The 24,955-nt window shown below is 40.2% G+C and overlaps 1 protein-coding gene across 1 annotated transcript in view; it reads left to right on the top strand.

Annotated features, from left to right (window-relative positions):
• Positions 1 to 286: 286 nt before the first annotated feature.
• The window catches only part of grin3a (glutamate receptor, ionotropic, N-methyl-D-aspartate 3A), a 38,044-nt gene continuing 13,375 nt past the window's right edge, over positions 287 to 24,955 (top strand). Inside the window, exons 1-5 of the mRNA XM_046375935.1 lie at positions 287 to 1,729; positions 10,257 to 11,002; positions 19,782 to 20,451; positions 21,396 to 21,779; positions 22,324 to 22,469. Of these exons, the coding sequence (XP_046231891.1) occupies positions 971 to 1,729; positions 10,257 to 11,002; positions 19,782 to 20,451; positions 21,396 to 21,779; positions 22,324 to 22,469 (2,705 nt within the window). The 5' untranslated portion in view covers positions 287 to 970. The remainder of the gene's footprint in view (positions 1,730 to 10,256; positions 11,003 to 19,781; positions 20,452 to 21,395; positions 21,780 to 22,323; positions 22,470 to 24,955) is intronic.

The raw sequence follows: 24,955 nt of genomic DNA, 5'->3' as shown, positions 1-24,955 counted from the left end.
GATGTATTTGTTATTTTGGATCTATCTATCTATCTATGTATCTATTTATCTATCCATCCATCTGTCTGTCTGTCTGTCTGTCTGCCTGCCTGCATCTTTACTCGTGTGTTTATTTATTTATTTATTTGTTTATTTCTTTAATTTTGCGTTGTGCAGCTTATTAATTCACAACCCATCACCCCTGACGCTTTTAAAGAGGATGTGATTGGGGGCGGGGGGGCAAAGTGAGGACGGGGTTAAATCTCATTGGAACGTGCGTAGAAGACCGCGCTCTCGTGCTGGGGGTCTCGCCGGTACAAATGTCTGTACAGAGGTTGACTCGAGCCAGGCAGCGCGCGCGCTCTGGAAATCTTCCGGCGTTTAACAAGAGAGAGAAACATTTTTTTCCTTCTTTTTTCATCTGGAGCACCGGGACGAAGAAGTAATGTTGTCTTGGCTTCTGCTCTCTGGATGATATTGGGATAATTTTCTTTCGAAAGCATCAAGGCGTCAGATGTTTCCAGAGGTGGATTTCGCTGTTTTGGAATGTGTTTGTTGCGCACTAACCTGTTTTTCGACATTTCCTCCTCTGGGCTTGCCTACACACTCTGCATCAAATGTTTTTTCTGCCAGTGGAATATATGGAGATCTTTATGTTTGATTCCACGACCCGTTTTAGTAATTAAAAGGCTTGAAAGATGACAATCTTTTGAGATGAAAAACTGCACTTTTGGGGGTAATTTTCTGCTTGTGCGCGGCTCGTGCCTCATCTCGCGCCTCAGCAGCCTGTTGTCTGTGTCAGTGGAGAAACGCACAACTTTGCCGCGAGCCGGATCCAAAGCTGGAGCAGGAGCAGGGGCTGCAGCTGGTCTGAGTGGCGCACCAGGGCCACACGCAGGGGGCCAGGAGGGGGACCCAGGAAGGAGAGGCCCCCGTGTTCGGTCGTTCCGTGGTTGGACGGGGCATCCGGTGCAGCTGTGGAGCGAGGCTGATGAAGACGGTGGTGATGATGATGATGAATGGGCCGGTCGCTCGAGCAGGCACCGGGGTCTCGCCACCATTATGTTTACTTCTGTGCGCTCTCGTCTTTCTCCCGCCGTGCGCTCACCCGCATCCGCAGCCGTGCCAGGTGCTGAAACGGATCGGCCACACGGTTCGGGTCGGGGCCCTGCACGTTCACCCTCGCTCGCTCTCCGCCACTGCCGGCAGCGGTTCTGAGGAATGGGACACCGACCGACGTTTTATAGCGAGTGGAGAGCGGCGGGGGGAGTTGGAAAAACAGGTTAAAACAAGTGCCAGTGCGCCTGGATATGGGAGCCTCAGGACTAGAGGCACCATGAATAGTCAGAGGGGATCCAGCAGGAGTAAGAGCCAGGCACGGCAGCGGGAGGAGAACATCCTGAGGGAGAACCGCACGTTCGCACCCCGGGAATCGGTCCTGCTCGCGGTCGAGACTCTCAACCGAGCCGGATTGCTGCCCTACAATTTATCCTTGGAGCTCGTTATGGCCGTTGGTTCCGGACTCGGTGAGCTGCCCGCGTTCTCCTCCTCCTCTCCTGGCATGCCCGAGAACGAAGACCCCCTGTCCTTTGTGGAGAGCGTGTGTCACACAGTAGTTGTGCAGGGGGTTTCCGCCATGATCGCCTTTCCACGGAACCGGGACGAGTTCGTCAAGTTGGAGTTCGTCTCGCTTGCACTTCAGGTGCCAGTCGTCAGCGTTGTGCAGAGGGAGTTTACGCGCCACAGTGAGGTAAAATAAAAAAATAAAGTTATTCCTAAGTTACATATGAACTGCTGTGAACTGCTGATTGCAGCCTCCGGATACAGCTGCAGTGGACCGTGTCTGCACAGGTGTAACAGATGTTGTTACACCTGTGCAAACACGAATTATGCTACCTATGAAAAGTGAACATCATACGTCTAACACAAAGCGGTTCATTTTACTCAGGAGGAGATTTATCTCCTTTTTTTTGATGGGTTCGTGTGGATGTAGAAGGCCTAATTCACCCCCAGGAGCTCAAATATTAGACAGAGGCTGGAAGTGGGAGACACTTCTATTGTTTTTGCTCTTTTTCCTCTTCTTCTCCTCGTGCTTCACGTGCGTAGCCTACTTCGGTCAGATGAAGGGAAAACATTTTCTTTTCTTATTCATTTCTTATTCTTATTTCAGCAGTTTTGTTAAATGACCCAAATTGAAGAGGGGGCACGGTTTGTGACACAAGCTGATCGTCTTGATATTTGTTTTGTTTTGATTTTTTTTATTTATTTATTTATTTATTTTTTTACATGAAACATCAAACTGGGGCGTCTGAGAAAAGCCACAGTCGCTTCAGTGTGAGACAAGATCAAGGAACATGGAGAGAACGCAAGATGGCTCTGTCCATGGTGCTGAAATCTACAGTCTGTTTGCAGTCCACTTGTTATAGTCAAGGCTGCAAGTAAATTAAATAAAGCAAAAACAAACATGATCAAAGCCTGTGTGCACCCAGCAGCACATGCTCTGAGGTACATATGCATCATATGCACAAACAAATGCTTTGTTGCTATACAGCATGCCACTGCTGTATAGTGGGAGCACATCAGTCAAGTGTAGTAAAAGAATCATCTTGGTACTGTACTTCATTTTGACAACTTATTACCTGGACAGCTGAGGTGAATCCACGCGCAGAGTATAGGTACTTAAGCCAGCCTTGGGTCATGCTGACATGTACAGTATTGATCTAACTCCCTTCCTTACAGCAAGGACACGATAAACAGTCCTTTCTCAATCAGTACACTAATAATCATCGGACACACAGAGTCATACTTCACGCTGAGATGTATATCAGAAGGCTAATTCAAAAGGCCCAATGCTTGCAATGCCTAGCATCATCAATCTGAAGCCAAAACTCTGACCAGATTCTGGCCTGCTGTTATGTCTGAACAAGAAAAAGCCATTTATGCAGAGCCGCCCATAGGCAAGAGCAGGTTCAATATCACTTTTGGCATTTGGCCTGTTCCAGAGGTGAATACACACACAGTTTTGAAGGCGTTTTAAAATGAGGTCAATATTGTTTTCCCCCACCTGTTCTCTAAATGCCTTTACTATTGCACTGGCTAGACTACAAAATAAGTACAGACCTTGTTACTGAAACAATATACCCATTTGGCAGGAAAACATCATTATAGGAATATAATCTGCGGTGGCATTATAGAGTTTTTGAAGCAATAGCCAATATCTCTTTACTTTGTTTCAATCATGAACTATCAATCATTTTCTAAAAGTAAGTTGAATTTTTTTGAGAAATTTAAAAAAAAAAATACACTCTTTAATAACTAAGTAGATCACATTAATCTTTAAAATGGTCTGGTTACGTACACAAGCTGCTAAACTTGAGAGATATGAGGTGTTAGGCAGGAAGACCTGCATGTACAGAACAACAAAACAGGTTCTCGTCAGTGCCTTTCACAACAAAATGATACATCCTCTCATCTCTCCAAGTTAATGATTAGTGGTTAGGCAACAACCCAAACTTGGTTTAGGTCCAAGAAAAATCGCCTTCATGGTGAATCAAAATCAAGTTTGACGGTTGGTAGGAGGTGGGGCGTAATTTTAGTCAATTTAATGAGCTGGGGGAAAAAAAACAAGTGGCTGTTGTATCAAATACACAAATTGAAGATTATCAGCAGAGTTTGCAGCTGAAATGAGAGAGAGAGAAAATGAGTCAAAAGTGTAAACACTCTAAGTTAATCAGTGGGATGGTTCGTCAATAACCATTCTCTGGAAAATAAACCTGCTGAGTGCATTTCTGAGTGTGTGTGTGTTTGCATATACAGATAGAAATCTCTTTCGCACGACCACAGAGACGCATACACAAAACGATTTAGTGTAACTATACACTATAAACCTCTTTAATTAGGTGGTATTAAGAGGGCATTTTCTGCATATCAATGAGTACCGAGTTGGAGTGTGTGTGTGTGTGTGAGTTCTTGACTTTACACACACAACCTGGGAAGGGCAGAGAGCATCATTGTTTTTTTCAACAATGTTTTTTGGGGGCACACACACAAACGCACACACACACATGCATCTAAACCATTAGTTAAACTGAAGGGCTCTGGGACACTCGCCACCTACTGAGTAGTTTGTGTGTGTGTGGGTTTGTATTGCCAGGATAATGTCTAATTTGCTGCTCTGTGCACAAGGAAGCATTTCGCAGTACAGAGTCAGCAGGTGTTTAAAGTCAAAACTGCCTCTTCAAAGTGAAATAACAGGTGTAGGAAAGGCAGATAATCCTCCCAACAAAATTTGATTGATTGAAGAATGGATGATTAGATAGATAGATAGATAGATAGATAGATGGCTGTTAGAATGGATGAAGGGAAAGATGAACAGGCAGAAAAACTGACTGAGAAATGGCCATACAAACAGATTGTGTAGTGCTTGTGCATGATGTTTAGAGAAATGGCTTAACTCCCCTCTGACTCAGTCTAGTTTTGCTGGCAAATCCCAACTGAAGGCTGACAGCAATTTGTCTGAAAACATGGTTTTCAAAATATGAAAAGTTTTTGAATGTCTAGAGAGGAGCTCATGAGTGTTTACTTGTTGACCCTGCAGTTGACTTTTGGCTTTCTCATTGCATTCAAAGTTTATAATTAAAGTTAAAGAATGTATAATGAATCAGCAACCCACCTTTTACAATGTAATCTGGCTGCTGTGTGTTTGAATGATGCGACTGCATGAGAATATGGAGTTTATGAACCAAAGGATAAAGTGGCACCAGCGTGAAGGGACTAGGTGGGTTGGGAGTAGGCAGTGAGGGGGTTTGGAAGCAGCACAGAGTTGAGAATTTAGCACATAAAAGGGCAGGGACTGAGAAAGTACTGGAGAAAGGAAACTCCCTGGGAAATACCAGCTGTCTCTGATAGGAGAACCAAGTCCTGAAGTGGAAGTCTATCCAGTGCTGCCACACAATGCTATAGCTGTTAAAAAATATATACAACATTTTCACTAGCAGTTTGTAGTATATGTGCAAATATCTGTTGCTACTTAATCCAGTTATCTGCAAATGTATGCTCTTTGCATGAAAATGCGCAGATATTGTCATTATGTCAAAGGAAATATGTGCAGAACTGTACTTTATGTGGAACTTGAGGCATGCAATGCAAATTACAGACAGGGCATGAGGCGTCAACCATGTTGTTGGTCCTTTAGATACAAAAGTTCTAATGTATTATACAATTGTTGATAAGATTACTGTCTTTGCTTTATTACCTTTGTGGTTGCATGAATGCATGAGTCCATACAGTTAGGACCAACCACTGCATTGATGTAACTAATGATGTATGCAGTGTAACATTTTGATCCTGATCAAAATGAATGAGAATTTCACATTCAGATTTACCAACAATGACACGACTGATATGTAGTGCAAATGACAATGTTCGTAGTGTTTTCAGTAATGACTTAAGATCTTTTTTTCTGATCATTTTGCCCAATCTCTGTGTCTTGAGGCGTGTTCAAAGTGTATGCTGTTAAGTGCTTTACATGCCCACTCATACAGTGTGCATTAGAGAATGGTGCTTTCTTAAAAGCTTGTCAATATAGTTGGATTATTTAAACCTCATAATGGGTTTAGGCTGGGGGGGGGGGGGGGATCTGAGATTGAAGGATGATAGTAATAATTCAGATAGGCTCATTGTCATGAATATTTGTACAAAGATTAAAAAAAACACACTTGCTTGCTCAAAGTAAGCTCAGAATTATCTTTTCAATTAGATGCTGGTAAATTAATTTGTAGATTATGTTCATTGAGATATCAGAGTAATTATGTCCTCAGCATCTATCCAGGGATAACAGATGAATGTGAATGACAGGACTTTGCTGATGATGGTGAGAGTGAGGGCTCATGCTCATATAGTGTTTATATTTATTTATTTAGAGAGCCTGGGTCTTTTTTTTTTTCTGGTTTTTCCTAATGTGATAACAGTATGTGCCACAACACGCAGCCTCCAATTTTCATAGCATTCTGCGTTTAATAAGAAAATATCTGAACTTTGGGGTCATGAGTGTTGCTGTTTTTTAGATGACAAATCATACATTAGATGTATAGGGCACTCGTCACTTGTCGCCCTAGCAACTGAAAAAATGGAGGGGAAGCTTGTTTAGCTTTGTCAAACTATCACAACCTAGAGAGAAAAAGCCATTTTTGGGAGTAGATGGACAGGACATTTAATATCGGTGGTGTTGTTCAGTGTTGTTCTTTTATCACCCTGCGAGCTGTAAACTAATTGTTCCATGTCATCAACCCCTGTTAACATAGTGTTAAGCATTAAAATAGATAACTACCTAGCTAACTTAGCAATTTTTTTTTCTCTCATTACACAAGCATTTCAACTTAGCTCGCCCTAGCACAGGCCCTTAGTGGAATTTTGTCCCTTCATAAATAATGCTGGCAGTGACATAAGGAGGCCAGTGGGATGAATGGCTAAGAGCTATGGGTGGGTCTTTGTGTAGGTAGGGGTTGGGGATGTAGGGCTTTTTTTGCCATGAAAGGAACAATAGTGAGAAAACCCCCATGATATTTTACAACATTTGCATTTATTTTAAATAACCATTTTTCTGTAATCAAGTGCAAGGTTAGAAAGGTGTTATATGTGTTTATAAATGAAACCTATTCTGTATTATCTTGTAAAAACAAAGAATGAAAAGGGAAAAAAAAAAAACCAGAAACCCACTTAAATCAGTTTTCACATTTTCCCCACAATGAATCATCCAATCAAGAAAAGATCAATAACCAAGTCATTACTAGTTTATTTGATTTGTCCACTGGCTCATGATTCTGCAAGTCTGCAGTTTTGCCATACAGCAAGGGTTGCAAGTTTCTTGGAATGAAATCTCACAGCAAATATATTTTGGCTGTGGGAATCACAGACAAATATATTTGAAGAGTGAAGAATGATAAAAGAAAGCACAGTGACAACAGAGCTGGGATTTCCTGGTGCATCGAAAGCAGCAGACGTCTGTATTTATGTAAGCGAGCAGGCAGTTGCACTTTCTAGCAAAATCTCTCCTGTTTATTTACATGAGGAACAAAGAGAGGGTTACAGATTTATGGTGATCACTGTGCAGAAGTGCTGCACTGAGAAAAAAAATCCTCCAATCCTCTAGAGGGATGAGACGAGGTGAGGGTCTGTTGCCCTGCGGACTGCATTACCATTTCTCTCCCTGACACAGGACTTCTAAATATGAAATTAAACAAGTAGCATAACCTTCATTGGTGCTGTTTTTGCAGCAATAATCCATCCATGTATGTGCAATACGCAGATGACTAATTATCTTATTTGCATGCCAGTTGGGTAGAGTGAATAATGGGATAAATGAAATTAACCAATAGATTAATCTGATGGACTTACAGTGCAAAGCTTGTGCAAAAGTTGTAAAGTCAATTAAACAGAGTTGCTGAGGGGCTTTTAGAGAGTGTAAGCTCTGTGTGTGTGTGTGTGTGTGAGTGAGAGTGAGAGAGACCCTATGCAAGCAAGTGCATGACTAATCGATTGCTTGGGTGGCATGTGTGTTGTGTGTTAGGTTTTCACAATACCGCAATTTTAAACTTTAGTGTGACACAACAACCTGCTGGTGCAAAAAAAAAAATAAAAAAAAATCATTGAACACAATTGTAATAATGTTAATATCTGTGCATCAAATCAGACCGGAGATTTAAATACTCTTGATATGATCAAATGCAGATATGTTATTGTTTTGAACACATAATACTGATAAACACCTATTTAATTTTATCTGATGTGTTACAGGAATGGGTGTATCATCTGTTCCTATTGTATCTGCTCTGATCTTCTGACTTTTGGCCTATTATAATAGTGCAGATGCAATGCACTGTATGTTTAGAGCACTGTGGGTTTGCACTGGTCTGAGGCAGTCAGTGGAGCGATTCTGTGGTTTCGCCTGTTTTAGCCAATTATCTGCACACTATCCATATACTACTGTCAAACATTTCCTCTAGCATACAAAATATATTAGATTAATGTCCAATCTTGTAGAATGTTTATGGTATGACTTGGTTGACATAGGTAACTGAAGTCCAATATTTCCCCTTTTTTAGATTTTTTTTGTAGATTATTTATTTATTTATTTTATTCTACCAACTCCTGAGGAAAACATTGGGCTTCTTAGTCAGTTGCACTTAGTCCACCAGCTAATAGCTAACTTTGTCTATCTGCCGTCTGGCGCTGGGCAGATAGCGTACAGTGGATGTGTCAGAGTTTTACACTGAAGAAAACGCATCTGGAAACTGTTCTGATGAGAACGATGAGACCAAACAAAGTAGTAAAGATGTGAAGAAATCAAAACAATGACGTGAAAGTGAGGTAATAATTCTTTTGGGCTCTTATGGGTGAATACAAGCCCACATTACACATGATCATATCATCCATGGTTAATATAAAAATAGTAATTATAGCATTCAGTAGTAGTTACATTATTTTCTTGTGGTACTTGTCTTGTAAACTGGACAACATAATCACACATTCAGTGTTAATATTTGCTTATCATTTCTCTTCTGGGTTGATTTTCTGAAAAAATAGTTATCAGTGCACCAACAAGGAAGACTTCTGAAATTCTTCCCTGCTTGCAACCTAACACAAAAATAACATTAACTGTGACCGAAAAAAGTAAAGAAAGGTAATAGACTTGTCACTGTGGATTAGCTATCTGATTAACAACAGCTATCTGACAAATTTAGAGGCTCTCAAAGGTGCTTTAACATGCTGAAATAAAGTGAACCCAACTGTAACCAGGAAGGTAGGGAATCAATATAAAAAGGTATTTTATTGTTTGGAGAATGGTCAACAGCAGTATAAAGAAAATGCAGCTTGTCACTAATGGGCTAAAACATGCAACTCTACCTGTATGGTCCTATAACAGATTATATATTGTTGTTCTCCTCTGAAGGTGGTATTAGTCAATTTAAAACATCACAGAAAGAAAGTCCATTTCCAAAATTACAAGACAAACAAGCACTCAGCCTCCCACATAAAAGTTCTTGTTTATGTTGGAATTCTACCATTATGTATACTAGAATATATTCAAAAAGCAAATGCTATGTATCCTATCCACATGTAGAAATGCATTTTGAATATTGCAGAGCATTAAATCAAGTTTCTCATTTTAGTTTTTTTTTCCCCTTTCTTTGGCTTTCGGCCATTTGGTGGATCATCACAGCACCTTACAGTACTATGAAACCACAAAGTTTATCATCCTGTTCCAGGTGGAAATCACACACCATTGCTGTGCTCTGCCCATTGATCTGTCCAGATCTCATCAATCAGCTGATGAAATTTATGAATCACAAATCAGAAGACTGAATTAAATTACTTGCAAAGTACAGCATGTGAAATGGGGACCAATTGAGTCTCTTTAGGTTTTAGGTTAGGTTTCAGCTTTTTAGATACAAATTGAGTACACATAAAAACAGTGGTATGTTTCTTGTGATGTGAATAATGATATTCATGGGAATAGGTTAGCAGAGGCTGGAATCCATTATACTCAACAGATGGTGTTTGTTCGCAAGGAACAAATTAAATTCAAATATAGAAAGTAATTCTACTGTTAGATTTATAACTATCTTTTTTTCTTCTTTGTCCTACTGCATCTGTTTCTCCTTCATGATGCCCCATCTTTCCATTCTTATTCTTCTCTAACCTTCTCTGAACCCTCTTAACATTGCACCTTACCTCCTCTTTTACCATCCTTCCATTTACCTTGTTTTGTCTTTCCAACCTTCTGCATCACATTCGTCTTTTTTCATTTGTGTTTTTTTCCCCTTTCTTGCATGCTGCCCTTCATTCCGAATATCATCCTGTCATGTTTTTTTCTCCAATCTGTCTGCTCTCTGTGAAATCCAACTGACCCTCACCAACACTTTGTCCTCCCCATAACTGCGTGTTTATCACTCCCATCATCCTTACATTTTCACCCCTCCCTTTTCCTCCTGTTTATTTGTTAAACTGTCCCTCATCTCTCCAAAAATCTCTTTCATCCTTTTTCTTTCATCATCTCTTAAATCGTTCTCACCTCTTCCCCTTGGACACCCATTCCCTTTTTCTCACTGTAAATGCACCTTTTGTACTGCCCCTTTCCCAAATCACCAAATTTTCTCTTTCTCTGTCTTTCACTTTCACCCTTCTGATTTTTTTCTCTTCTTTTGTGCAAACCTTTTACACCCTCTGGCTAAATCATCTCCCATTACACCCACTCCCCTTTTGCAAACTCCCCACAGAATCCTCTCCATTTCCAAATGGCAATGAAGACCGTGGAGGCCCCACCATCCCGTCTCCTCTATTCCCTGCTGATGATGAATGGCTGGTGGGACATCAGTGTTCTGCTCTGTCAAGAATGGGACATTAGCGACTTCCTTTTCCTTATCAAGAATAACACCCGCTTCCACCTGGGCACTCTTGTCAACCTGACAACTACCACCTCACCCTCACCACACTCTTCATACTCATCATCATACTTGGGAGTGGCATCAGGTGTCGCAGCAGGAGCAGAGGCATCATTATCATTGTCATCTTTACCTTATTTCTCCCCGGCTGCCTCATCTCCTGCTTCTTCATCCATGTCCTCCTCTAAATCAGACCAGCAGCAAGCTCTCATGCGGCAGTTGGAGGCACTGAGGGAACCTACATCCACAACAGGAGTGGTGACATTTGGGTGCGAGATCCGTGAGGTGCGCCGTCTATGGACGCTGGCCACCAGGATGATGCTCCCAGACTTTCACTGGGTTTTGGGAGACAGCCAGAATGTGGCCGAGCTGAGAACAGAGGGTTTGCCCCTGGGGTTATTGGCACACGGGGTCATGGCATCCCCTTCACTGGATCACTACGTGTATGACTCAGTGGAGCTGGTCGCGCGGGCGGTGGGCAGTGCGGCCCAAGAGAACCCAGCCCTGGCTCTCATACCTGGAACTACTAACTGTATGGATGTACAACAGAGCAACGGCAGCTCGGGGGAATACTTGGCAAGGTAGGGAATCAATGTGGATAGTAATGTGATAATTACGCACACACATTCTCATAAAATGAAATGCAGTGACCATAAACTCTGAGTCATGTGTTGTAAACAGGATTATTTTGATTTTGATATCTTTTGATTTTGATAATGATGTTTCTTCAACAGCAACATTACATAACATCTATGCATTGTCATGTCATTTCACATTAAACTGATTATAGGCCACATAAACAATGTTGGAAAATGAATGCTGGGCTTTTGCATGTTTGCATGCTAATTTTCCACAAATCACACATGCTTCACGGCACAGATAACCATTTTGCAAACAATGCTTGTGGGTTTGAAATTTGAATGTATTTTTTATTTTCCAGACATCTTTTAACATATTGTTTAAAAGTCTACCTTGTTGCATTTAAATGTGAAAACATTTTTTGGAGCTGTTGTTACAGTAATAACATCTGCCATTTGAGAAATGATGCTGAGAGTGAACCAAAACAGGAAGGTAGTTGGCTGAAAAAAGAGAGCTGAAAGAAGCTATAAAACTCCCTATACTGATAGGAACTGCAGAGTTGGGTGATAACTCCTTAAGTTTGTCCCTACAAGCCACCATGTTTTGTGTTCCATTGTTAATATAAAGATATTTATTACAGTTGACTTAACTTACAACACAGGTCATAAAAATGTTTAGATAAGCGTGAAAACATACTTTACATGCCAGTATAGTTCTTTTAAGGCTAAGATGTTTGTTTTGTATTGTGGTCAGTAGAAATCCATATCTTTGGGCCCCTCTCCACTGTGTTGTTAATATGCCACTCTGCTTCCTGTTTCTGCTTTGGCTCCACTATAATCCTTTTGTTGTGGGACAATGTACTTCCCTCACATCGTGCAGATGTTTTGTCACAGTCTGGCTCCACTCTCAATCTGGAATTTGCCAGAGAAAATGCACATTCACACACATCTGCACAGACGCATGTGTGCACAAGCAAGCAGCACATTTGAATGCTCATTATATACAGTGTAATTACAGCACAACGGTAAAATGATAACGTGTGACAAATTACGTTTAGCAACAACATTATAATTCACAGCTGGGCCGCTCTATTTTATATTGCTGAGATATGGGTGATGAAGCATGTGTGATCATGCAGCGTTGCATTACAATAAGACTTTGACCTTTCTCAGTGAGATTCTCCTCAAAACACCTGAATCAGCAGAATGATCACTCCAGGAAGGTAATTATTTGAGTAGGATGAGCTTCAGAGGGACTGGAGATTTCTTATGGTGTTTACATTAATTTTAATCTTCTAATAAAGTGTCTTAGTCTTTTGGTGTTTTACATATCGCAGAACAAAGAACAGTTGACAGAGGGCCTTTTACCATCTCATAAGAGCTTTGTCGTTGACCCCATGAAAGCAAGGGATTTACCTGAAGAGGTTTTGTTTCCCATGTTGCATTCTGTACCTAATCCAAGCCGATGCACACATGTGAGATTTTGAAAAGTCAGCCGTATGCCTGGCTCAGAGAAATCTGTAGGGATTTGATAGCAATATATGATACACTATAATGAACTGTGGATGGGGCTGGGGAAAGGGTGTATTGAATCTGCAAAGATAAAGAAAGGCTGTTTTCTCAGATAAATGTTATTCCTTTTTTTGTACTTTGTAAAGCTGTGGGGCCATTTGGACTGCTGCAGGGATTAATAGATGTTGACTTATTGTTATTTTTGTTTTTCTGTTTGTCTCTCTGGGTTTTAAAGATTGGCAATACATAATCATTATCTATTATCATTTGCTTTTGTTCCACATATGAAATATATTTGATTGTGCAGTCTAAGAATTGTACTGGTTTCTTTTCCTGTGCACCGTGCCACCCATTTCTCATGGTAACCAATGGCTAGTCATGTTTCTTTTGCATTACTGTATGGCTGTGCTAAACGTTCACCCTGTTTCATTAAGTCATAGGGGTCAGTCATAGTCACATAGTCAATCAGGGGGTTAAGGACTGTTGATGGGACAGTGAGCTATAAGTTAGTTGAGGGTGTTGTGAAAGGTTGGAGTCAAGTTCTGCAGAGGAAGAAGCTGCTATTTGCTGAAAGTTGCTGAAAGTCAGACTATATATTGAAAGCAATTTGGACTTATTTTTGCTTCAGGGCTGGTGGATATTTCAACCCATGAGAAGTCCTTTAATACATTAAAATTTCATATTATTTTTTAATACTGTTTTATTATTATTAAATCTGAGTTCAGATGGGGATCTGGGTATGAGAATGAGGTGGATGAAAGTTTGGCAAATAATGGATATAATGCATTTTCATTTTTAGACAGGTTCATTTTAGACATACCTACAGACCTATATTATTTTGATTTTATACATTTTTTTAAGCTTAAAACCATGTCTTAAACACAGCAAACTGACATAACAGAATAAAAACAAATTTTCAAACAGCATTTGAATTTATGTACAAGACAGTGGGATCTCAAAGGGAAGACATAACAACAAACATTTGTTCTGTAAGAAAGTGAAACAGGAGTTCAAAAGTAGATACATAAAGTTTATGTCACTGTCCTGCATTTCATTATATAGGTGTTCTGGTGGAAGACTGGTATGAGTAACTGAACAGCTACAGTGACTTCAAAACCTCCACCTGATATCAGCAAACTAGCATGGCATCACAGTGCCGCTGCGCCAAAGAAAATCACTGAACTCATTAGGCTACAATTAGAAAGTGATCAATCCTATACTTCAGTGATTATGTGTCCTCTAAGTTGCTGTTGTGTTTGCAGGAAGTGAAATTCCCTTTAGCAGATCTTGTTAGCATAGTCACATCAAAATCAAGCTGATTTAAGACAATGACGTACTGTCATACAGAAAGAAATTTTTCCAAACACTGATGACAGATTTTCTGATCTGCCCTCCTTACTGATGGTCAACCTTTATTCAAAAGGATTTTAAAAACTGTTTGGGCAAGAAAATACATTACACCAGTTTCATATTATTACTTAAAAGGAATCAAAAGGGGAAAAGACACTACTTCACACCACCATGAAGAGCTAGTTTACCCTTCTTTAACACCAGTGGTTTTCATGCTTTTTGACCTCTCATGATGTCTGTTTGCGCTGCTATTTAATGGCCAGCTCATCAAAGAATAATTGTCAAGAGGGTACGGTGTCGCTGATGCAGAGAGATGAACCCCAATGCAGAGTCAGTAAAGGGGAGGCAGGCGGAGGTCTAAAATAATAGTCTTTAATTTAAATCAAAAGAACTCAAAACAGGCATAACAGTGGCACAAGGATCAACAAAAAACTGTGGCAAAAAAATCATGGCATGGCAGGCAATTCCTGAACGTGAAGACAAAACAACAACCTGACAAAAAGTGACAGGGAAGACGAGGACTAAATAGACAACATAACGAGACACAGGTGAAACACATTAGGAGAGGAGAAAGCAATCATGATAAACCAAAGCAAAGTTAAATGAAACAGACACATAGGGGACACTATAAGTGACACTTTCAAGATAAAACAGGACATGACAAAAACCTGGAACATAATACATGGAAACACATGACAAGACACACATGAAACATGACACATGGATCAAAAATCAAAAGACAGAACACAACTTAAACACAAGGCGTGACAATAATGTTTCCCTCGCAAAACAATTAGAGCTCAAAATTATCAGTTATTTCACAGAAAATGTCCTGTCCTGCTTAGATAATCCTCTGGTGAACCCTAACAATTCTCTTGCAGACCTGTGGGGCATGCAGACACCCATGTTAGGAACCCTTGTCTTTTCTGTTGCAATGAGAAAACTGCCTGTGGTTTTGTGTGAGAACTGTGGTACCAGGTGCTTGGTGGATGAGCTGACCTTGAGAGAACTGCTGTCCCCACAATAGTGTTGAAGCCAGAAAGCATGTGACAGATGAGCAACAGAGAGGCTGTAGTGGGTCTCAAGTTGGACACTGAAACCCTCCAGGGAGTATATTATAGACTTATTGTAGAGCAGAGTCGCTGCCCAAGTAATCAAGCAGTCACAAGGGGACATAGCTGATGATATATAGAGGTGTTTATCATCAGACAACTGTCATGCTGTGGAAGATTATGGCAGGTGAGGCACCACAAGCTAGATGCTAAACAGTGTGACCAAGCAAGTTTGCAGTCAGATGTTGGCTGCATGAATTTTATTCATGCTCTTGAGAAGATTAACCCAAATTGGCATCACCAGTTGGAAAAAAATTCAATGTGCACACCGTGGAAAAATACTACTGAATGTTTGGCTGAAGGTGGCTTTTTTAATGTTACCTGTAAATATCACAGTATGCTGCTGGCCTTAGAAGTAATGCTGTGATGGGTTATTGTAGGCAGTGAGCTCATTAGTGGGCCATGTTATTTGCAGCTTATATTGAAGCAAACATAGTTTCATCCATTCCTCACTCTTTGACTGTTGTATTTGCAAATGCACGTGATATGTGACGTGAGCCTTCTATTAAAATGCTGTTCCAAAGTCTCTATCTTTATTATAGTGAGCGATAAGGTTTACCCACTAGAGGGAGAAGCTGAGGTAGGAGAGTTACTGGGTTGGTGGCAAAAGATGTCATAACAAAGCATGGGGAGAGAAGAAGTAGCATGCACAAAAGAAAGTGACAGAGTGGGGGGAAAAACAAGGCTTTTTTTCCCACCCAATCACTGGTAATAACCCCTAGAGATGTGCATACAGATAAACTACAGGGGTCAGAAGTCCTATCCCAACAGATAAGATTTAGGCAGAAAAAAATTCAGTAGCTTATCTTATTCATTTTTTTTTCCTACCAGTGATGACCCATCTTGATAAAAATCTTTTTAAAGTGATGCATGCTGACCGAAGCCAAATTTGGTGCCCTGGTGTGCCAGCCAGCTGAGCTATAAAGACAGAAATCCTATATATTAAATGTCCTTTTTGTGGATTGCATTAGCTGTTCCAATTCATGTAAAGCACTCTTGCTTCAGGTAGAGATTCATTTAACAAGGGAGAACACTCTTGGCAGACACTTTGATGCTGCTAAAAAGGCAGCTTCATTTGCTCAGTTCTGTATCTTTTGGTGTTAAGATGTTTTTCATCCTAACTCAAAAGCAACATGTTTAATGTTGTTAATAATTTTGTAAGCATTTTAAGATATAAAAATGTAGGTGCACTCCCTTCCGTTTTCATTCAGCTTGCTTTTTAGTACATTCAAGTGATGGTCAGTGATGTGAACATAAAGATTGCTTTGTAATTATACCCGATATTATGCTGAAAGTCTTGTTTAGATGATTCATGAGGACAGAACACGAGGAGAACATGACATTGAGTTAGTGTTCCTGTGTAACAGATGTGATTCACCCTGATGTCATTCTCCAGCTTAAAATACCATTAAGACTTCTTTGCTTAACATGCCATCATTTTTCATTTCATGGACTGGAAATGAATCATGTCGAGTGGCATAAAATGTTAAACCAAAGTATTTATTTAGAGTGTAGGAGGTGCTGTAGCAGTTGCTGATGTAGAGAAAGTCAAGGTCTTGTCTCATAGTCGGCTACCCTGGGAAAAAAAAAAAAAAAACATATTTATCCAATAAGCATCTGTCCTTGCACGAGTATCGACTTGCTTTTTGTCGTTCTTCCCTGCAGCAACTTTATATTTTTGCAAACTTTTATTAAAACTATAATTTCTGTGATTAAGTTCTCAAAAATAGTCTTGGTTAAAAGTATTTTCATGATGAAGTGTATCTCGCTATCAAACATTAAATTGAGACTTTGAGCATTTAAAGTAAATGAACTTGAATATTATCAGTCTGTTCAGATGCACAATGCATCATATAAGACATATTATATCTTATATGCAAAATCTTAATTTGTGAAATCATTACAATCAAACACTATAACTTTCAAAATTATAATGTGGAGTAAGAACTACATTATTCCCCTATGAACTATAATGAAGTAGTAGTATAAAGTATTAAATGGAAATGCTCAAGTGAAAGTCAAGTGCCTCAAAATTGGAGTTAAAAGTGTAAAAGCATCAAGGTAGGATCTACCACTAATAAGAAAAGAAGAAGTAGAAGAGAACATGACTTTTGTCACAGTGCTACCTCCACGGTGTGAAGGTAATGCATTGTACGTGTTCTGGCTTTTAGACCATATGTGAGTTCACAAACATCCTAACTCACCACAAGTATAAAAGTCCTTTGGGTGTGTCCGTTCAACCACTATAAACTGATTAAAGGAAGTCAATAGTGTATTAATGAGTGGAGCCAATCAGATTCAAGCCCAGTTGTGATGAATACCCTGGAGTCCTGATTATGTGAGTGGAGTGGCAGCAAATCCTGCCCCACTGTCTGTGTTGTCTCTCCACTGTGGGTTTATTCTCCTTAACGCCCTGCCTGCTTCCTGTTCATGCATGAGAGAAAACGGCCCATCAAATCCCTTAAAAAGAGTTAATTGGGGAAATTCACATGTACACTCGCAGAACTAACTGCGCCTGTTTAACCTGCACATTATCATCCACATTTATTGTAGCATGTTCTGTTTGTTTACACTAGTGGGGTGGAACATTGTTTTTAGCAACCTTTGACTGAAAGAGAGCATAATCTGACTTTCTAACATCTTCATACTGCTGACAGGCCCTGCTATTGAACTGTCACGGTCTGTTACTTCAGATTCCAACAGTGAAACATGTTAAAAAGTTATTGATGTCTCCGCTTAACATGAATTATTAACTATTAAAATATGTGACCTTTTACTAAAATGTGACATTTTGCTTTTAACACCATCTGCACTGTCAGGCATGTGCAAGAGCATGTCACTTCCACTGTGTACAATGTCGAAAAAGACACACTCCCCAGGTACTTTTAACATCTACAAGCTGCAGTGAAGACTCTGACCTTCAGACAGACTAGTTGAACTGTCAGGCTGACTTAATGCCAGTTAAAGATGGTGGAAAGGGGAATTTTTCCAGTGAGCAAGGTGACACAAAAGAGTTATTTCAGAAAAGGTCACATCATTTACATCATTACCTCCTGAAGGCATATGGAAGGGGTGTGCATCTACTTGCACAGAATGGATGCCCACATTCTTTCTTACATCCCATCATATCCATTCCAGTGGACAAGTGTTTGTGTTTCTTCTGTGTGTGTGTGTGTGTCTGCTCTGGTATCTGACACTCTCAGACAGCCAGTAGCATGGCTCAGTGAGAGAGATGGTGTGATCGCTGGACCGTGGTCTGTCTTATCCTGTCACACACACACACACACACACACACACACACACACACACACACACACTCTAGACAGCCACCGAGGCCACCAAGATAATACACATTTCCAGTGCTGGTGTTACACCATTAAATTGGGATTTTTTTTTTTTCTATAAACTAACTGAGGGTAAAATATAATCATACATTTAAGCCTGTAAATACCAGCTACATAAATCCTGAAGTCTCTAGAAAAGGTGGATTTCTTGTTGGAAAAAAATAAAGTAAGCCAGCAGAAAACATCTGTAGCAGCTGTGCATCTTGCAGTTAACTTGATTGAATGATTTTAATTATGTTCTGTGCGCTTTCACTTTGTGTGCTTTTTTTCTTTGTGAAATTTGAGAGACACTTTGATTGAACTTAAATACACTAGGAAGGTCATTAGGTTGCAGGTTTTTCCAACCATACAGTAATCTAACCATCATATCCCTGTTGGGTTGTTTTAACTTGAGATCACTCATCCTCTTTGATGAGACCATTAAAAAATGACCATAAAATTGCAGCAATAGTCATTTTATGAAATGCCTACACTAAGCTGTTTTTAAGTGTATAAATGTCACTAAGTAGTGAATGGTGATGGTGTTACAGCAAAAGCTCTCAGGGAGCATAGGGTGGATCAATGAGTCAACAAAGCATATAGATTAGACAAAGGAGGCTGCTGTTTGTTCCCCCGTTTACAAGTTCCAACAGACAAGCACAGTATATCAGTGGCTTTACCAGCTGAAGTAACTACTTTTAACCCTGACTATGCTTGACCATGATTGTTCCCTAGTTTTTTGTTTTTAGTAATTTTAAGTATTTAGTATAATTAATTAGTATTTTAAGTAACTAGAAATGAAAGTTACTTAAATAAATAGAGTAGAATGAAAAGTACAGTATTTGCCTTCAAAATAAAGTAGAGTGAATAGAGAGAATAGAGAGAAAATAGAAATACTCAAGTAAAGTATGAGCACATCAAAAACTGCACTTAAGCAGAGTACCTGTGTAAATGGTATTTAGTTGCACTCAATCACTGGTTATTTTGATTCAAAGATTTGACCTGCAGATGTAGATTGGTTCCAAATATCTGTTATCAGTCTCCATGCTTCCAAAATCTTGATATCCTGAACTAAAAAACAAAACAAAACAAAACATATTGGTCAAGTCTTACAAAAGACAATCTTTATTTAGTTTTAATCAAGTAGTTGACAAAATAATCTCAACTTGCTTGACCACATGGTCCTTAGCCACTTAGGTAAAATCTTGTCACCAATTTGAACTTTGGAAATATAACACATACAAAGCAAAGTGTTTTGTTTTGTTTGGAGATCATATGCAGTGTATTTCAGTTGCTTCCAGGGACACACCTGCAAGGAAGGAAACAGACAATATTTACTGTGTGTATCCATAGTTCTAATAATGGAAAGATGATCTTTCCTCCTCTAACTCTTCTTCAATCCTCTCTCTCTCTCCCTCTCTTCTTCCTTCCACCACTTTCCTCCCCAATTCTCCCCCCTTTCCTCTGTCATTTCTTTCCCTTCAGATTTCTATCCAACACATCATTTGAGGGCCAGAGCGGTTTTATATCCAGAGACACTCACAGCCAGAATGTGATCTCAGAGGCCCATCACTACATCTGGTCCCTCCAGCTGGACCCCCTTGGCCAGCCAACCTGGACCCGCTTGGGACGCTGGCGCTGGGGAAAAGTTCTGATGGACCAGGGGGCCTGGCCAAGTCATCAGGGTTCTGGGGGGGGCGGCGACTGGCGTCGATCGACACGGTTGCACATGCGGGTGGTGACGCTGGTGGAGCACCCGTTTGTATTTACCCGAGAGGTGGATGGGGATGGGTTGTGTCCCGCAGGCCAGTTGTGCCTCGACCCGCTGACCAACGAGTCCTCAGTTTTGGAAAGACTTTTCCAGAACCTTGCAACACCCAACGCGTCTGTTCCCACAGACTACAAGAAGTGTTGTTATGGTTACTGCATTGACCTGTTGGAGAAGCTGGCAGAGGACATGGGCTTCACTTTCGACCTCTATATTGTAGGTGATGGGAAATATGGGGGCTTTAAGAACGGTCGCTGGACAGGATTAGTGGGCGATCTGCTCAGTGGCGCTGCCCACCTGGCAGTGACATCTTTTAGCATTAATTCAGCCAGAAGCCAAGTTATTGACTTCACCTCACCCTTCTTCTCCACCAGCCTGGGAATTCTGGTCAGTACTTCTCTTTTGCTTACTCTTTTGCACCTTCTTCATCATCATTTTGTACAGATTTTCTTAAATATTCTTTCGTCCTTCCTTCTACACTCTCTTTTATTGACCTCACCTCAACTCTCTCCGCTTGGTATGCTGGTGGTCAGTACAAATATGGCAGCAAGCCCTACTCTGTTGAATTCTAATTTTTTCGATTTCCCATATGGGGCAAGAATAGTGAGTGCAGCTTTGTTGGGTGACCCTATTACTACAATTATTATACCTAATCTCATTTTCTGACAGGTGTAGTGATGGTGGTAATCACTCTCTCCTCTCTTTCTCCTCTCCTTCTTTAAGCATGCCATGATAGAGAAAGTTACAGTGGCTGTCTCTTCTATTGTCTATGTTTTTATTCTTTTTTTCCCATTTCACTGTAAGTATTTCTCTCCCAAACAACAGCGTTACAAATAGCACCTCTACCAGTAGATTTGCATTTGATAACAGTGCACTGTTGGCATTATGAGGCAATTTTTTTGTCCAATTAATGCTAGGCTAGTGAATTTGCGGTTTCCCTGTGTGAACTGTTTTCATTAATTATAGTATCCCATCTTGCCTCTGTGACTTTCTGTGACATTCTTGATCCAGTTTCATTTGTTTGTTTGCTGAAATTGGTGAAAAAAGCCAGTGTATAATCATTTACTGAATTTCTGATAAGAAAGTAACCAAACACAGTCACACAAATAAATTAACAAAAAGATAATACTGTATATTTTAGATATAAATACTTTCCAAATCGCACCCGTAGCTGTCTGATTTTCCAGGCTTGACCCTACTAAATCCCAATGACATATCAGAAAAAGACACAAGTTTACTGTAAGACTCTTGTTTTTTACACATAAAGATGATAAAATCTGAAAATGACACAATTTTTCCCACAAGCTGGTCTCCCCTCTCCTCTTGTCCAGGTTCGTACTCGTGACACCGCTGCACCCATTGGTGCCTTCATGTGGCCTCTCCACTGGTCCATGTGGCTGGGCATCTTTGTCTCCCTCCATGTCACCGCTGTCTTTCTCACCCTGTATGAGTGGCACAGCCCATTTGGTATGACACCACGTGGACGCAACCGGGACCGAGTGTTCTCCTTCTCCTCAGCGCTCAATGTATGCTACGCTATTCTCTTTGGGAGGACGGTGGCCATCAAGCCGCCAAAGTGCTGGACAGGGCGCCTGCTGATGAACCTCTGGGCCATCTTTTGTCTGTTCTGTCTGTCCACCTACACGGCTAATCTGGCTGCTGTCATGGTCGGGGAGAAGACCTATGAGCAACTGTCAGGGATACATGACCCAAAGGTACAGACCAGCTTTTAAAATGTCTCATTCTTAATATGAGTGATGATGTCCTACATTAATCCGAGCTTTCCTACCAACGTTAGAACACTTTAAGTTATTTAACATGACAATTTTGCTAATGTTCACTTCATAAAACTGCAGAGCCAGAACTTTAGGTGTCTTTTCTAAATTTTAGAGGAGCCCCTCTCATGAAGAGCACAGTCTTTTAAACTTTAAGTCAGCAAATATATTCTTTAATTAAACCAGCTTTGTAAGAGTAAGGTAATTAATGGTTTTTGTCCACTCACCAAGTCTCTGAATCACAAAAGTGCGATATTGCGATTTGCTTCCAGAAAAACAACAGGAAATAATAAAAAAAAAAGAAATCAGCATCAAGTTTCACACCAACTTTCCTCCTGCATCAGAGGAACAAAAAATTAAAAAGTCGCACTGACGAAAACAGAAGTAAAATGAAAACTATCAAAACATCACTACTGTTCACTTTTACGTTTTTTTGCAGGCATGCTAAGGGTTAGCATTTGGGTTTATTTCTTCTTTCCTTCAGTTGCACCATCCCTCTCAGGGATTCCGATTTGCTACAGTGAGAGAAAGTAGCGCAGAGGACTACGTCAAGAAGAGTTTCCCTGAGATGCACGAGTACATGAGAAGATACAATGTCCCGGCAACACCAGATGGCATACATCATCTCAAGTAAGACAATGTTACACATACTGCAGAGTTCACATACATCATCCAGACACACACACATAAACATTAAGGCTCATAAAAACAAGAAATCACTGACCCTAGTACTGTCAACTGTCTTCTAATAGTCAGTTACGGTCCAACTGGTTATCTCATTCTGTCATCATTCCCTGAAAATCAACTATTCTCTGGTTATATAACAAAAGCCTTTGAAAAGAAGGAATGTGAGTTGCATGTTCAAAATCTAAAAAAAATAAAAAATAAAATAAATTGCTCTGATTCCCCACCACAAGCCTGCCTGTTTGCATTCAGCTCTCACCCTCCTCCATACCCTGCCATTGCTGTCATCCTAAGCTGCTTCAACATTCAACCGGCATCCCCGTGGAGCAAAGCTGAATATAGTGAGAAAAGGCAGTTGAAATACAGGCCTAGACTGCGTAGGACACAATTTGAATGGATGAAACAAGATTTTTTTTTTTTTTACTGAGCTTTTAAGATGCTGATTACAGGATTGTCATCTTTAGAAAAATTACAATTGGGGAACAAGACAGCATACTGGTGAGATGAAATGAACGTAACTGAATATTTTCTGCTCAGTGTTTATTCCCGAAAGGAGAAGTTGTTAATTATGAGTTATTTTAGCTACAGTGTCATGTGTGCTTAATTCTCATGTTATTTTGAGTGTTTCTTTTTTGCTTATTTAATAGGCACAAATCACAACACACGTATAGCACCACACATTGTGAAACAATAATTTTCAGTCCACCACAATAGCATGATGCATCTAATATATACTGCAGTGACAGAAGAGACACCCCAAGTGGACATTAAACTCAACAGTCATGAATTGGTCCCAACAAACTTGGAGATTGCTATGTTTACCTTGTAATCAGTATTGAAGGGATTGTTTAGGTTAAAGATGACGCAGAGATTGAAGAAAACAAATCTTGCAACATTTTTACATTTTTAGCTTTGATTGGGACCTGGAACAAAGACTTTTACTATTCACTAAAAGGGTTTAAATTTATACAAACTAATTTTAATGTTAAAGCACCATTGCTTTGGGAAATTTGCTGAAATTTAAAGGTCTGTTTATAGTTGTCACAGGTTTTATCCCCACACACTATGCACCCATGACAGTATGTGTTTTTATCAATGCTGTTTTTACCATTGTGTTTCAGCTTAATGAACATGTCTCACCACAGCCATTGAAACCAGCAACAATTACTATCTGAAGCTTGTCTGCTATGTAATTAGAGCAGTCTGAGAAAGTGCACCGACTGGAACATTATCAACCATCAGATGACTGTCTTGTACTATTTTGGCTTGCTTGTTAAAGTGTCAGGATTGCTTTTATGTGCCTTATTACAGTTTCACATAACACAGACTCACACCTCAATAGAAAAAAAATGAGAGGATTTTAACCTGGTTTTATTTCATGATGAGAAGACTTTTTCCTGATCAACCTTGGAAATTAACGTTAATGGAACTGCTGTGTCTCATATCACCTTGTTTTAAATAAAGCCATGCTACAGAAACGTGTCCTGCCACTAATGGCATTTTCCTATTATGCCACGGGGACGCAAACACGTTAAGCGACTTTTACAAGCTTTACTGCAGGAATATGATGCAGAAAAGGTGGCATTGTATTTTAATCATATTAGATCATTGGTTGATATCAAGTTAGTCCTCTGCCCACAAAATACATAACATCAATAGCATACTATGTTGGTGGCCAAGGGCACAAGCTGCAAACCAGTTCAGCCTGTAATAATGAACAGCCAGCTTGTGCGTAGAAGATAGCAGAGGATTTCAAACACTGTCCTTGATAACAAGCAAGAAACACAGAGAGTATCTTGAAACAGGCTTTGTAGAATTTGTATCCCGGGTGGGTTTTGGCTGTCAGTAAAGACATCTTGAGTTGATTTACAAAAGCCTCACTGAGAGTGTTGTGATTTAATATCTCACCTCTGTATAACACACTTGGAGAGAGGAACGCAAGTAAATTGGCAGAAACTGGCAGGCAGTAATTTTACTGGCATATGGCCAGTAAAAGCATTGGAAAACCCCAGAGCGAAACAGGCCTGAGAAATATGCGTTTCAGACAAGGCAAAAGGATGAGAGAAGTTTGTTGCATCATTTGCATGCCATTTTCAGTGATTGTGGTCAACTGTCCTCTGAAAAGCTCTACATAGACTCACACACAGGAAACAAAGCTACCAAGCAACTCCATAAAAACATGGGAGGATGAATTTTACATGGAAGAACTTGACTGGCCCACGCAGAGCCCTGACCTCAACCCCATCCAACACCTTTGGGATGAACTGGAACAGAGATTGTGTACCGAGCCTTTTAGTCCAACATCAACATCTGATGTCACAAATGCTCTACTGCATGAGTGGGCAGAAATTCCCACAGAAACACTCCAGAATCTTGTGGAAAGCCAGCAGTGAGATGACATAGTAATGTTAAATTAAGTTTATGTCTCAGGA

The sequence above is a fragment of the Scatophagus argus genome, chromosome 20, assembly GCF_020382885.2.
Source record: "Scatophagus argus isolate fScaArg1 chromosome 20, fScaArg1.pri, whole genome shotgun sequence".
Taxonomy (NCBI): Eukaryota; Metazoa; Chordata; class Actinopteri; family Scatophagidae; genus Scatophagus; species Scatophagus argus.
This window is presented reverse-complemented; position numbering and strand designations above follow the sequence as displayed.